Source organism: Natator depressus, chromosome 25 (assembly GCF_965152275.1).
Source record: "Natator depressus isolate rNatDep1 chromosome 25, rNatDep2.hap1, whole genome shotgun sequence".
NCBI lineage: Eukaryota > Metazoa > Chordata > Testudines > Cheloniidae > Natator > Natator depressus.
The window spans coordinates 575,200-590,647 of record NC_134258.1 but is presented as its reverse complement, the minus strand read 5'-3'; the positions used below and the strand labels follow the sequence as shown (position 1 = coordinate 590,647).

Sequence of the window (15,448 nt, the reverse complement as noted above, 5' to 3'; positions counted from 1 at the left end):
GCTGGCTACTCCAGGAGCCCGAAACAATGCATCCACACTGCCGGGGAGGGGTGCATGACCGCTCTTGCAGTTTTCCTTGCTTCCCCATCAGAAAGTCAGTTGCGGGGAAGAAAAGAAATCTGCAGAGGACATTGAATTCTGCGTGCATGCAGTGGTGCAGAATTTCCCCAGGAGTAAAGAAGAATGAAATAAAATATTATATTAAAAAACCCTGCTGTTGCAAACCTCTTTGTTCTACATTTTGGGCTTAACTACTTCATGATATTCCTTTAGAGGAGAAAAAAATTCCCCTCTGGTTTTTGCTGGTGAGATAAAATTATTTAACAGATCTAAATCAGTATGTTCCTGGAAGGTTAACTAATATATAGTCTGATTTTCAGCTCAGAAACACTGTAACTCAAATCTTTTCTGACCATTGGATGGCATGGATTCAAAGCTGAAGACCACAGGGATGGAACAGCAAACACTGCTGAGAAAGAGACTACAGTAGCCATGAAACATTTTAATTCAGAGACTGATCTCCGACTTGCATTTCTACTCTGAGAAGTGACTAGAAATGGCATATAAAGGTTTCATGTCTATTACACATCAATAAGATGAGATAAAATTTTCTCAGGTTAGAAGTAAAAAAAAGGTGTGTTTGTAAGAAAAAAAAAAAAAAAACCACAACAACCTGGGATTCGAGAGTAATAGTTTCCTTTCTAGCTTGGGCATCAAAGATTTTGCTACCCACATTCTGACACCAGTTACATCTGTGCAATCCCATTCACTTCAATGGGGCTACAGAAGGGCAACTGAAAACTGAATTTGGCCCTGCAATGGGAACTTCACTAACAGTCCTGTTGATGCACAAGCTACATGGCAATCCAGTTTACCTTCAAAGAGATGTGCAAGTCCTCAGAGCTACCGGAAGTAGTAAAAAGCATGTCTGTCACTGGAATAAGTAGATGAGACTCTAAACAAACAAAAGAATCTAACCTGTTTATGAAATGGCAGCCATTTTTACAATCACTTTTCAAACTAGGTATAAAATAAGACAATTTTATAGAAATATAATAAAAAAGCACCTAAGTGGTCATAGAAGAAATAAAGAAGGACCAGCATAGAGCAGCACATCACCACAAATACACAGATCATGATGGGAGTGACATCAACTGTTTCATCATCATGTTTTTCTGCCCCATCATCTCGTTTGTGCTTCATGTATCGCCTGAAAGAGAGTAGCATGTCGATAATCAGATCCTGCAGTGAACAGAAAAGGGCTCTCATCCTTCATGGTGCACAGCACAAAAAGGGGGAGCAATGGGAGGAAGAGGATGAGAATGAGATGACACCTGGGCCTGCATGGAGTCAATGGAGCACCACTTTTTCCTTCTTAGGAAAGGGAATATATAAAATTTCAGCAACGGGTCTCAATGAACATAGTGTTTAAAAGATGAAATATTTAATATTTTAAAATATGAAAAGATGCTCAACACATGCTGCAAAACATTCACACTTTAGTCAACATTTGATTAAAAATATTTGTTGTATTTCTTGCACTAAAATTATCATTGGGTGGATAAATAAATCCCTCTCTAAATGAAATTATACTAGTAAGAAAAAAAAGTTATCTAAAATATTTTCTATGAACTGAAAAACACCAATAAAAGCCTAAAGGAGCCCTTACAGAGGCCCAGATAGGAAGACTAAGATTTCTGCTGGATTCTTCTTTTTAACATTTTAAAAACATGCTCCAAGTTTTTTCTCTGTAAATTGAGGCACCAAAGTACCGTAAATTCAAATTATATTGAAGTAACTCCAAAGATCATTGTTTAGTTGGTGTTGGTCCTGCTTTGAGCAGAGGGTTGGACTAGATGACGACCTGAGGTCCCTTCCAACCCTGATATTCTATGATTCTAGGCTTGCCCACACATATATTTATCACTTCAGTGTTTTCCCATTTCAGATGCACAGGCACAGCCACCCCAACAGCTGGAGCAGTGCTGCTTTGGGCTTCTCTGAATCATATTTGCTAAGCATTCTTTGAACCAAAACAGAACTCAAGAACATCTGCACAACATGGCACTCAATTTGCTCTACTTACTTTTTCACATCCCTGCTTCCTGCCCAATAGCCTCCAATTGCAACGGTGCCCACAGCCATTACAAAGATAATCACCATGTTATAGTCAAGAACAGGCTCATTTGGCGCATACATTGCCACCTTCACTGATCTGCCAAAACTCTGTAATGGAAATGTGATAATTACAAACTGTTTAGTGTTTCAGCCTCATCAGAATCAACTATTTCTTTGAACCCAGTAAGATAATTTCTATTGCTATCTATGTGAAAGTGTTTTGTCAGTTCCCCTCACTCAGCCTTCAGCCTGATGTTGACAGCTCCAGTGTTTGTAGTTGGCGGTTTAGCAACATGACCCACGTCCTCCAAGAGAGCCATGATGGGATTTTCAAAACTGCTCCACATTGACTCAGTTGCCTCAAAGTTAGAGGAACACCGAGTGCTTTTGAAAATTCCCACCCTTCATGTCTTCTTACTTAGCCTCCTCCTCCCCAAAAGCAAGATTCTCCAAAGAGGAGTGGAGTAGCTAAGGATGGCTACATTTCTGAAAGAAGTTAACCTGCTGACCTCAAAGAAAACAAACTATTGGCAGAATCTCCTTAGTTCAATGTAGATGCCATTAACTTGATGATGACAATCTCGTACCCAGAGAAACGCTTCTATGCACGTTCCCAAGGTAGAGAGGACTGGAAGCCCCTTTGATAAGAACTAGAAAAGGACTTTTGGTTTTTTTTATGCAGTCGATAAGACACATGGCCCAAAGAGGTTATGTTATTTGTTTTTTTACAAAAGCACTCAGAGGCCTTCTCTGTGCAGGGGGTTTATTTCACACCAAGTTGACACGCACTAGTTGGCGTGCAGTATGTAAGCCATACCAATAGTGTGCATATGGGATGGCTATGCCCTCTTTCAATTCGCATCATTGCATACATGTGGTGGAGTCTTGTTGTGTACTAACCTTGTGGCATTCTGGGAAGATACCCATGATCCTCTGCTTCGCTGCTGAGCAGTGTGTATTCTCGGATTTTTCTCATTGTGCATTGCAGATGCATAGTGGAAGCCAGGCAGAAGCCAGTGGAATTCTGGGACTTGGGGTCAAATTTAAAAAAATCCTATAGTTCTGCTCTCTCCATCCCTTGCTTCTTCTCTTTCTGGGCAGACTAGTGCCAGTTTCAAATTGCTGTCAGCCACCACGGACCAGACAATGCACTGTGGTGCTATGCTGGCAACTGCGAATACACAGAGGCTGTTTGGACTTTATTTGTGCTCTCAGAGCTGAGTGGGCTTGGTTCTGGACTTAACCTGCCACACTACCAAACAGGTGATGTGGCTGCAGCAGCAGCAGCGGTGGGAAAAGGAGGATGAAGGAGATACTGAGCAACTGCTACTACAGGAGCTGTTCCTGGAGTAGTTTCACACAGTGCAGCACCATTTCTGGGCTTAGGAAACCAGAGTCGATTGGTGGAAAAGGATCATTCTCCAGACCTGGGATGACCAGCAGTGGTGAGAGAATTCCAGGACGGCGAAAGCAGCCTTTTCTGAGATATGTGCTGACCTGCTCTGGAGCTGCAGCGGCAGCATACCAACATGCAGTGCTCCACAGCTGTTGAGAAGCGGGTCACCCTTTCTGTCCGGAAGTTGGCCACCCCTGAACATTGCCAGTCCACAGCCAACCAATTTGGCGCAGGGAGATCAATTGTTGAGGCCATTGTCATGCAGGTGTGTGATGCCATGCTTAAAGTACTGTTGCACTGGTTATAAAGTCTGGTAATGCTTAGGAGATTACTGATGGCTTTGCACGCATGTGGCTCACAAATTGTACTGGGGCAATTGATGGGACCCATGTGCCTATCATTTGCTCCCCGACCAGTGCACAGTGCTTATAAACAGAAAGGGGTATTTTTCCATGGTGCTCCAAGGCCTGCGTGACCACCATGGCAGGTTCACAAACATAAATGCAGAGGCATCTGGAAAAGTCCATAAACACAGGTTCTTTTGGAACTCTCCCTATTTACCTTAATGAATAAAGGAGATTATTACCCCAGAATCACTATGGACATTAATGGTATGGACACTGCTCTGGGAGACATGGCTTAACCTCTGCTTCCTTGGATAAAGAAGCCATTCAGAGCTACTTGGACAGAAGGAAGGAACTGTTTGACTATTGCCTCAGTAGCTGCAGACAGTGGAATGTGCATTTGGCCATCTGAAAGAAAGGTGGCACTGTTTATGGGCTAGGTTGAAAGCTGCAGAAAACAACTTTCCTAACTGCATGCTGTATTGTGCACAATACTTATGAGCATAAGGGAGAAAGCCTTAACAAGGGGTGTGGTGCTAGATGCAAAGACATGCTCAACAGTTTGAGCAGACAGCAAGGCATCCATTAGAAAATGAAACATCAGGGCGAGGGGATGCCTCTTATCTTTAGTCTCAGGCCTGAAAATGTGCAGCTGTACATTCAGCTGTTATGGCGGGGGTGGTGGAGGGAGAAGAATGGATTGTATACATTGTAGTCTCTTTTATGGGTGGCAGAAGTGGCACATTGTGGCAGTTGTTAGGATATAGATATTCAGGCCTGTCTGCAAAGGCCTGTACTTTAAGAATTTAGGGGTATTCTTATTACTTGGCTAGTTCTAGAGGTATAAAAGAAAGAATCAAAATCACTGTCTGCTGGTGTAAGGGCCTTCTGTTACTGTGACAGTTTGAGACCCTGTTCTTAGGCTAAGGCCTTTGGCTAAGCAGCAGAGGCAGCCATAAGCTAGGAAGCGAACAGTCACATCCTCACATTCCAAACTAGTCACATTGAAATAAGGTGCTATTGGGCTGTCAGGCACTATCAGGACAGGATTGTATTCCTATCACCTCCAGAGAAAGGGAAGTGCCTAGAAAATGTAAAAGGAAACTTAGTTTGATAGCATCCTGTCTGGCAAGAACTCACTTATCAATAGCTGGGATGTGAAATCATCACTTCTGTATTGTTTTGTCATTATAGTTCCCACTTTGCTATTGTTTGTCTGTATAATCTCTGTCTGGTTCTGTGATTGTTTCTGTCTGCTGTATAATTAATTTTGCTGGGTGTAATCTAATTATTGTGGTGGGATATAATTGGTTAGCTAATCATGTTACAATATGTTAGGATTGGTTAGTTAAATTTCAGTAGAATGATTGGTTAAGGTATAGCTAAGAATATTACTATATAAATTAGGGGCAAACAGGAAGTAAGTTGGGATTCGAAAATAAGGAAAAAGGAACTTGTATTTAAGCTCGCTGGAAGTTCACCCCAATAAACATCGAATTGTTTACACCTTCGGACTTCGGGTATTGTTGCTCTCTGTTCATGCGAGAAGGACCAGGGAAGTGGGAGAGTGAAGGAATAAGCTCTCTAACAGCAGTCCTCATTTTATCATGTGTGCGCCTTTACACTTTCATAAAAACCTACGATTTATGCAATATTTACAGATTTTCTATATTATGCACTGCAGATTCTTTATGAATTAATTTTAATGGTTTTTATTATTAAACAATTTAGTATCTAACAAGAAATAACAAAGCTTTAATTAAAACAACAATGAAACACAGCTATAAAGTGACACAGTGCAGTGGAGAGCAGCACACAGCAATAGGGGGATTAAGAGCGGGGCTCCAATTCATGGACGAGTATATGACTTGCCTCTGCTGCTTCTTCTCATTTTCCGGTGTTGCATGCATGGGCTCAAAGTTAGCAGGGGCATTAGATAGCTCAAAAGAGCTGGGCTCGCAGGTGCAATTGTCCTCACTTCCCTGAGTTTGGGAGGGGAATGGCAGGGGGAGCATGGCTGTGGGAGCACGGGGGGGGGAACATATGCCGGTGTTCCCAGTACCCTGTATTGTCCAGGGGCTGCAGACATGGCTGGGTCCTGGTTATGGCACTGTATTGTCTGTGTACCAGCTTGTAGCATGTACCACAGCAGAGCAGAGCATTCTCCTTCTGTATTGTCTCCAGGAGTTGCCTCTGCATGTCTCTGGCCACTGTAACACTGTCTCTGGCTAGCTTCCTGTCATTTTCCCTCTCCAATCTAAAATACAACCTCCAGTTCTCTCGTTTACTTTTTTTGGAGGGGTTGGGATGGAAAGTCATCAGCCATAGAAGGTGATGGAGGCATGACTGCCTCATCCAGCGATGAAGAGGAGATGGCAGTTTCAGGGATGGCCTCCTCATTTGCCCTAGCTTCCTGTTCCTCAAAGGTTTCCAGTGTGGGGGTTGGTTGGCGAGGGGTAGGTTGCAAAACCTTGATTTCCCTATGAGATGGTACTGGTGGTCTGGCAAACTGCTGTCGATAGGCCACCCAGCAGTCCCAATATGGTCATTGTGGTCCATATAGAAGGGAAGGTGGCATATAGGGTTGGTTCTATCACCCTTGGTGATCAGTACAATACTCCTTCTGATTAGCTGGAAAGGGATTCCTGAAGGGGTATGTTGGTGAATCCCTGACTGAAACAGAGAGGACCCATTGAGAGTCTTCTTCATCTTCCACATCATCTCATGTGGGGGCACCTGCTGAAAGTGGATGAGTCTCCTGTGGTGATGGAGGACAGTGGCCTGGAGACTGTGGTCTTGATACTGAAAGGTGCTCGGTACCATAAAAAGCAGAGTCTCTGGTTCATTTGATACCTTGGTCCTTAGAGTATCAGAATTCCCAAGGTACCAAGAAGGAATCCGGTCCCAACATGGTGGCATGTTCCAACGATGAACGCACTGCAGTTGAAGGTGGGGCATTATTGTTTGTTCAGTGCTGAAGATGCCGAATGCACTGGTACCAGCAGTTGGACAGACTGCATTGGTACTGAAAGCTGGGCCGGACACATAAGTACCGATGACTGGGCCAAACTCGACATGTCCTACGCTTGCTCTCTTTGCTGGTAGAGAGTATCGGGGCCCTAACTGAGCCATGTCTTCTACTTGCAGCTTTGGGACTTCCCAGCCCCACCCATATCAGTGGAGGAGTCCTTGGCCTCAATAAGAAAAGGAGTACTTGTGGCACCTTAGAGACTAATTGAGCATAAGCTTTTGTGAGCTACAGCTCACTTCATCGGATGCATCTGATGAAGTGAGCTGTAGTCAGATAAATTTGTTAGTCTCTAAGGTGCCACAAGTACTCCTTTTCTTTTTGCAAATACAGACTAACATGCCTGCTACTCTGAAACTTGGCCTCAATGGTTCCCTCAGAGACCAAAGACTTGGTCCGGAACCTGGTCCTTTTTGGAGCAGGCTCTTTGATGGGCATCTCAACCCTCCTCTTTTGGGGAGTCTTCCCAGAAGCCTCCAAAGTCTTCCCTTCCTCAGGAAAAGCCTGCCATGAGGTAGACGAGGCTCTGAATCTGTCTGGGGACAGATGTACAGGGATGTCTCCTGACCTGGTTCTGGTCACAGGAAGCAGTCTTAGCTTGATCTTCATTGTCCTAGACTTGAGGGCCAAACAGATGTTGCACTTCTGGGAGAAGTGGGACTCCCCCAAGCAATGGATGCACTTAGAGTATCTGTTGCTTACAGATATAGCCTTTCAGCACGAGAGGCAGTGTTTGAAGCCTAGCGAGCTGGCATACCCTGCCAAGAAAACAAGAGAACAAACAACCCCCTCACTACCTATACAAACTAAACCAGTGGTTCCCAGACTTGTTCTGCCGCTTGTGCGGGGAAAGCCCCTGCCGGACCGGGCTGGTTTGTTTATCTGCCGCGTCCGCAGTTTCGGCCAATTGCGGCTCCCACTGGCCATGGTTCACAGCTCCAGGCCAACGGGGGCTGCTGGAAGCGGCGGCTGGTACGTCCCTCGGCCCGCGCCGTTTCCTGCAGCCCCCATTGGCCTGGAGCAGTGAACCGCGGCCAGAGGGAGCCGCAATTGGCCGAAACGGCGGATGCAGCAGGTAAACAAACTGGCCTGGCCCGGCCGGGGCTTTCCCTGCACAAGCAGCAGAACAAGTTTGGGAACCACTGAACTAAACTCACAACTAACAACCACTACACTAAATATTGACAAGTTTCAGAGTAACAGCCGTGTTAGTCTGTATTCGCAAAAAGAAAAGGAGTACTTGTGGCACCTTAGAGGCTAACCAATTTATTTGAGCATAAGCTTTCGTGAGCTACATGCTTCCGATGAAGTGAGCTGTAGCTCACAAAAGCGTATGCTCAAATAAATTTGTTAGTCTCTAAGGTGCCACAAGTACTCCTTTTCTTTACACTAAATATTGTAACGCTAAGGAAAAACAGAAAGGCTGAGGCATGCTCAAGGTGGACACACTAAGGCTCCAACTCTGGCCAAGGCAGTTGAGAAGGAACTGAAGGTGGTTCACCCACGCATCCCTATAAAGCTTCGGTGTCTGGCACAAATAGGCTTAGAATGCACGTGTAGGCCAAATGGACACTGCTAGCTGAAAGCCTCCAATCAAGTGCTCAAGAGGCGCATGTGCAGCTGAGGGGAGCACCCATAGGGACACTACTCAAAAAATAGAAGTTAGTACAGCAATATAGTGCAATAATAAATTGTAAAGACAGATATATGCCAAGATTCCCTTGAGAGGTTCTGCCTCCGGGCTGGGTTTCCTGCTGAGAATCAGGATGGCTTCTACTTGCTCACCCTCAGCATTTTGAGTTCTAAAGAGAGTCTGGCTTTCCAGGGAGAGCTCTTCACTGCCCTCCTCATTCTCCTCCTTTGATGCCTCGTGCTGCTTATCCATGGGAAGAGGGAAATGCAGCGTCCACAGCTTCCTTGGGCTCAGTAGTAGTGCAACTACTCAAAATCCTGCGCAGCTCCTCAAAAAATGGACAGGTTATATTTCCATGGCCAGTCTGTTTCCTAGCATCCCTGGTTTTAGCATAAGTCCTCTTGAGCTGTTGGCTCTTTATCTGGCACTGGTCAGCAATCCAATTTTGACCACTTGAGGACCTCTGACCAGCAATGTCCACAAACACATCTTTATTCCAATCGCTGCCCCAAGAAGCTGTTCCACCAATACTTCTTCCCAGATGGTGAGGAGATCTAGGGTCTCAGCATGGCTGCTTGAGGCACGTTGTAAATGCTGCTGGAATGATATTGCTACAGTGTCAATATACAGGAATCAAGGAGCAAATGGACCAATCCTGGCATGTGCCAAATTTTAGTTAGGGGGAGGGGACATACAGTCAACTTGACTACAGAGCCGTAGAGGGCACACAAGTAAACACACAGGTCAGTAACAGATGCCTGCAAAACAGCGTGAGACAGCAGTTGGACGACTGCCAAAGTAGTGTGCAGCAGCACTGTGCGCACATGAACTGACCACACGAACTCAACTTATATCGAACTTAGCACACCTTGAAAGAGGAGTTCAGAGTTTGCAATAAATGCAGAGTTGGGGCAGGCTAATGAATTATATTGTGTGTATGCAGGTATTTTCACACCAGAGTAACTCGATTTAGTGTGGAGTAAATCTGCCGTGGAGATAGACTCAAAACCTTAGTAAAAATATTTGAGAGCAAGGTGATGGTTTTACTTATTCATGATATTGGTGTCAAGTCCAAAGCATTCTAAATTATACCATCTCATTTAGTGCCCACTGGGTTTCACACTGAAGATACAGCATAAGCCTCTCTGTAGAGAATTTCATTTTTGTGGATACTTAAGACAGGAAAAATAAGCTTATTGGTTTACAGTAACCATTCACTCATTGAGAAAAGTGCCCATCTTAAAAAGCTTCTAAAATGCACTGCAAACACACTGCTGTGGCATGACATGCTTCAGATGGTATAAGTGAAATTGTTCTATAAAGTGCTTACCTTTCCAATATCTAACATGTCAGTGTAGCTGAGCAAAGCCACAGGAATATCAATCTCTTCATACTGACTCCAGTTACCTTTTGGGGGAGCCTGAAAGTCAGAACAGAAGTCTTTGTAGAGCTGGCTGTATTTCTTTAGTAGAGGTAAAGGTCTATTTCTAATCATTTGAAAAGTTTTTGAAAGGAACAAGACATATTAACATTTGGGATTATAACAGAAAATAAACCAAATGCCTAACACAAAACAACAGTAAAAGTTACAAGAGGCCGATTTACTGTCCATAATAATGTGAATGAGGCCACATCTGGAGTATTGCGTCCAGTTTTGGGGTCCCCACTACAGAAAGGATGTGGACAAATTGGAGAGAGTCCAGCGGAGAGCAACGAAAATGATCAGGGGGCTGGGGCACATGACTTATGAGGAGAGGCTGAGGGAACTGGACTTGTTTAGTCTAGGGAAGGGAAGGGAAGAGTGAGGGGGGATTTGATAGCAGCCTTCAACTACCTGAAGGGGGGTTCCAAAGAAGATGGAGCTCGGCTGTTTTCAGTGGTGGCAGATGACACAACAAGGAGCAATGGTCTCAAGTTGCAGTGGGGGAGGTCTAGGTTGGATATTAGGAAACACTATTTCACTAGGAGGGTGGTGAAGCCCTTGAATGGGTTACCTAGGGAGGTGGTGGAATCTCCATCCTTAGAGGTTTTTAAGGCCCGGCTTGACAGAGCCCTGGCTGGGATGATTTACTTGGTCCTGCTTTGAGCAGGGGGTTGGACTAGATGACCTCCAACCCTAATCTACTATGATTCTTTGAATCTGTTCTAGTGTCCTTCAGTCTGTGTATGAGACATCAACATCTCAAACCAACAGCCATTCTGCATAGGCAGGAGAAGCAGATTAATAAACCTTTTCCTCATGGTAGATAAAAATAATACAATTTAGGATCATGTGCTGTTTTATGTATGCAAAAGATGGCTACACCCTGATCTCAGTATCACTATACATTTACTAGAACAGAAAAGATCCGTTACAGACACTTGCAAATCATTGTCTGTTCATCTAAGAACAACATTATTTATCTTACAATAGCACCTACGACCCCTCTGCTCCCCAAATCAACTGTAGAGCTGATTAATCCTTCATTATTAAATTCACTTAGGAAAGTTTACAACAGCCCTGTCTTACAAAGGCCTCTGAAAACAATAAATGTTAATTTGACTGGAAATGCAAAATAGATTTCCAAAACGGCATTTTATAGTGAGGTTTTAAGACCCAGCACTCAGGTTAACATATTACTTTAAACGATAAAGATGCGTATCAGCATTTCCCCAAAAGGATAGTATTAAGCGCCAAGAAATTTTGCATGGTGATGTCAGATTCAATTTAACTTTCTCAAGACACAAGGGACAACTATTCTGGATTCATGTCCACATTGCAATGCCATTCTCTAGTCATATCCAATATTAAAAGAATCTGTTTTTATAGTTGAACTCATAAAACTGAAAAAAAGATGTCAAGGCATCCCTAAAAAAGTGTCACACTTTAAATAGGTCTGCAACCTGACAGATATCAGCCACTAAAGGGCATAACAGAAAAAGGCAACAACAAAAAAAAAAAGTTACCTAACTGTTATTCTTTGCGATGTGTTGCTCAGGTCCATTCCAATTAGGTGGGTGCGTGCCGCGTGCACAGTCACCAGAAGATTTTTCCCCTAGCAGTACCAGTCGGGTCGGCTGTGGAGCCCCCGGAGTCGTGACTTCATGGCGCTGCATATAGGACCGTGCTGACTCACCACCTCTCCAGTTCCTTCTTGCTGGATTACTCTGACAGAGGGGAAGGCAGGTGGCTTTAGAATGGACATGAGCAACACATCTTGAAGAACAACAGTTAGTTATGAAAGGTAGGTAACTGTTTTTTCTTCAAGTGTTTGCTCATGTCAATTCCAATTAGGTGATTCTCAAGCCTTACCCAGGAGGTGTGGTCGGCATTCATAGAATCATAGAATATTAGGGTTGGAAGAGACCTCAGGAGGTCATCTAGTCCCATCCCCTGCTCAAAGCAGGATCAACACCAACTAAATCATCCCAGCCAGGGCTTTGTCAAGCTGGGCCTAAAAAACCTCTCAGGATGGAGATTCCACCACCACCCTAAGTAACCCATTCCAGGGCTTCACCACCCTCCTAGTGAAATAGTGTTTCCTAATATCCAACATAGACCTCCCCCACTGCAACTTGAGACCATTGCTTCTTGGTTTTGTCATCTGCCATCACTGAGAACAGCCGAGCTCCATCCCCTTTGGAACCCCCCTTCAGGTAACTGAAGGCTGCTATCAAATCCCCCCTCACTCTTCTCTTCTGCAGACTAAACAAGCCCAGTTCCCTCAGCCTCTCCTGGTAAGTCATGTGTCCCAGCCTCCTAATCATTTTTGTTGCCCTCCCCTGGACTCTCTCCAATTTGTCCACATTCCTTCTGTAGTGGAGGGACCAAAACTGGACGTAGTACTCCAGATGTGGCCTCACCAGTGCCGAACAGAGGGGAATAATCACGTTCCTCGATCTGCTGGCAATGTTCCTACTAATACAGCTCAATATGCCATTGGCCTTCTTGGCAACAAGGGCACACTGTTGACACATATCCAGTTCATGGAACAGCTGATTGAAGCACTGCTCTGCCGAATGCTGCATCATTCCAGGCATGATGGGTGATAGCATAATGGGAAGTGAAGGTGTGAACCGAGGACCGTGTTGCCACTCTACAGATCTCCTGGATCAGAACCTGGGCCAGGAAGGCCACCAAGGAAACCTGAGCTCTGGTGAAATGCACCATCAGTGCGGGGATAGGGACCTTTGCCAGGTCATAGCAGGCCTGGATACAGGACACGATCCACGATGATATCCTTTGGAAGGACACAGGGAGACCCTTCACCCTATCCGCCACCATGACAAACAGCTGGTTCAACTTGCAGAACGGCTTTGTTCTTTCAGTATAAAAAGCCAATGCCCGCCAAACATCTAGGTAGTGGAGCCTGAACTGGAAGAAATATGTCTTGGCTGGTATGGAAATTTGAGACCACCTTCAGGAGCAACGCTGGGTGAGGTCGAAGCTGCACCTTGTCTTTGTAAAAGATGATATAGGGAGGGTCAGATGTGAGGGCCTTCAGCTCAGACACCCTCCTGATTGAAGTTATCGTGACTAAGAAAGCCACTTTATAAGACAGATAGAACAGTGAGCATGTCGCTAAGGGCTCAAACGGAGGCCCCATCAGCTCGAGAGCACCAGGTTAAGGTTCCAAGCCGGAGCTGGCCACTGGATTTGAGGATATAGCCCATCTAGTCCTTTAAGAAAATGTCACACCATCGGGCTAGCAAAGATGGAGTGGCCCGCCTCTCCTGGGTGGAAAGCCGAGATGGCAGCCAGGTGAACCTTTACTGATGAGTGTGACAAGCCCTGCTGTTTCAACTTTAGCAGATAGTCCAAGATAAAGGGACTGGGAGATTGTGTCGGAGGGATATGGCTCTGTAAACACCAAATCAAGAGTCTCTTCCACTTGGCTAAGTAGGTAGTCCTGGTCAATGGTTTTCTGCTGCCCAGAAGAACCTCCCTCACGGGGTCTGAGCATGAGCACTCTAGTGGATTAAACCACGCAGCTTCCAAGCCATGAGGTGGAGAGACTCGATATCGGGATGCTGGAGCTGGCTGTGATGTTGAGTGATGAGGTCTGGTACTACAGGCAGAGTGATTGGAGTATGCACTGATAGCTCCAGTAGCATGGTGTACCAATGCTGACATGGCCAGGTTGGTGCTACCAGGATCACCAAGGCTCCGTCCCTGCAGATTTTGAGGAGGACCTTGTGAACGAGCGGGATAGGAGAGAACGTGTAGAAGAGGTGGTTCTTCAGTATCAATGTGGACACAAGAACAAATGCATATAAACTAGCCATCAGGAAGTTTAGACTTGAAATTAGACAAAGGTTCCTAACCATCAGAGGAGTGAAGTTCTGGAACAGTCTTCCAAGGGAAGCACTGGGGGCAAAAGACATATCTGGCTTCAAGACTAAGCTTGATAAGTTTATGGAGGAGATGATATGATGGGATAGCCTAATTTTGGCAATTAATTGATCTTTGACTATTAGCAGTAGATATGCCCGATGGGGTGGGATCTGAGTTACTACAGAGAATTCTTTCCCAGGTGTCTAGCTGGTGAGTCTTGCCCACATGCTCAGGGTTTAGCTGATTGTCATATTTGGGGTCGGGAAGGAATTTTCCTCCAGGGCAGATTGGCAGAGGCCATGGGGTTTTTTCGCCTTCCTCTGCAGCGTGGGGCACGGGTCACTTGCTGGAGGATTCTCTGCAACTTCAAGTCTTTAAACCACGAGTTAAGGACTTCAATAGCTCAGACATAAGTTAGGGGTTTGTTACAGGAGTTGGTGGGTGAGATTCTGTGGCCTGCATTGTGCAGGAGGTCAGACTAATTTATCATAATGGTCCCTTCTGACCTTAAAATCTATGATTCTGTGATTCCATGGAAGAAGAAATGAGTCTGCCAACGAGCCCAGACTATGGCTCAGGAAGGAGCAGAATTGCAGCACTTCCTGTTGCCCCTTGTGGTGAACAGATCGATATGGGGAACTCCCCATCATTGGAAGATATTGCTTATTATGTCTGGGCGAATGGACCACTTGTGATTGTGAAAAGACCTGCTGAGATGGTCCGCTATCTTGTTCTGAGACCCAGGCAGGTAGCACATTCAATACTCTTGGAAGTGTCCTATGCAGCACTCCCAGAGCTTGAGCGCTTCCTGACGTAGGGGAGAGATGCATGCTCTCCCGCCTATTGATCTAAAACACTGCTGTTGTATTGTCCATCAGGACTGATATGCATCTGCTCTCCAGATGAGGCCGGAAAGTCTGACACAGCAGATGAACTGCTCTCAGCTCCCTGACATTGATGTGAAGAAACAGCTCCTCTGGAGACCAGAAGCCCTGAGTTCTGTGCTCTCCGAGGTGCACTCCCCACCTCATTGCCGACACGTTGGTGACCAGACACAATGAGGGGCATGGTTTGGAGATGGCGACCCATGCACATACCATTTGGGGGTCGAGCCACCACTGAAGAGACTCAAGAACCCACGGTGGAAGTGTGACTACCGTCTAGGCTGTGTTTGCTTCGTTGATACTTGGAGGCTAGCCAGGCCTGGAGAGGTCTGAGTCTCACATGTTGCACCACATACAAGCAGGACGCCATGTGCCCAAGGAGTTTCAAGCAATTCCTTGCCGTGGTTGTAGGAAACTGTCTGAGGTCTTGTATGATGTCGTGTATAACCTGAAAGCGGGACTGAGGTAGGAATGCTCTGGCCTGCCTCAAGTCTAGCACCGTCCCTATGAACTCTATTCTCTCAGTAGGGGTGAGCATTGACTTTTGAGTGTTTAAGAGTAGGCCCAGTGTGTCAGAAGTGGATCTTATCAGGCTGACCTGTTGATCCACTTGTGTCCTGGACCGGCCCTTCACTAACCAGTTGTCGAGGTATGGAAATACCTGAACTTGCCTTTTCTGCAGGAAGGTGGCCACGACTGACATACATTTGGTGAACACCGGAGGTGCCAAT

The 15,448-nt window shown here is 45.4% G+C and overlaps 1 protein-coding gene across 5 annotated transcripts in view; it reads right to left on the bottom strand.

Moving 5' to 3' along the window:
* SPPL2B (signal peptide peptidase like 2B) overlaps nucleotides 1-15,448 on the bottom strand; it is a 94,144-nt gene that overhangs the window by 37,685 nt on the left and 41,011 nt on the right. For all 5 annotated transcript variants that reach the window (XR_012636293.1, XR_012636296.1, XR_012636294.1 and 2 more), the window contains exons 4-6: nucleotides 9,850-9,939; nucleotides 2,087-2,226; nucleotides 1,068-1,210 (exon numbers count right to left, since the gene is read on the bottom strand). Coding sequence is in view for 1 of the 5 variants with exons in the window: in XM_074939590.1 (XP_074795691.1) it covers nucleotides 1,068-1,210; nucleotides 2,087-2,226; nucleotides 9,850-9,939 (373 nt within the window). In the remaining 4 variants the exon portion in view is untranslated. The remainder of the gene's footprint in view (nucleotides 1-1,067; nucleotides 1,211-2,086; nucleotides 2,227-9,849; nucleotides 9,940-15,448) is intronic.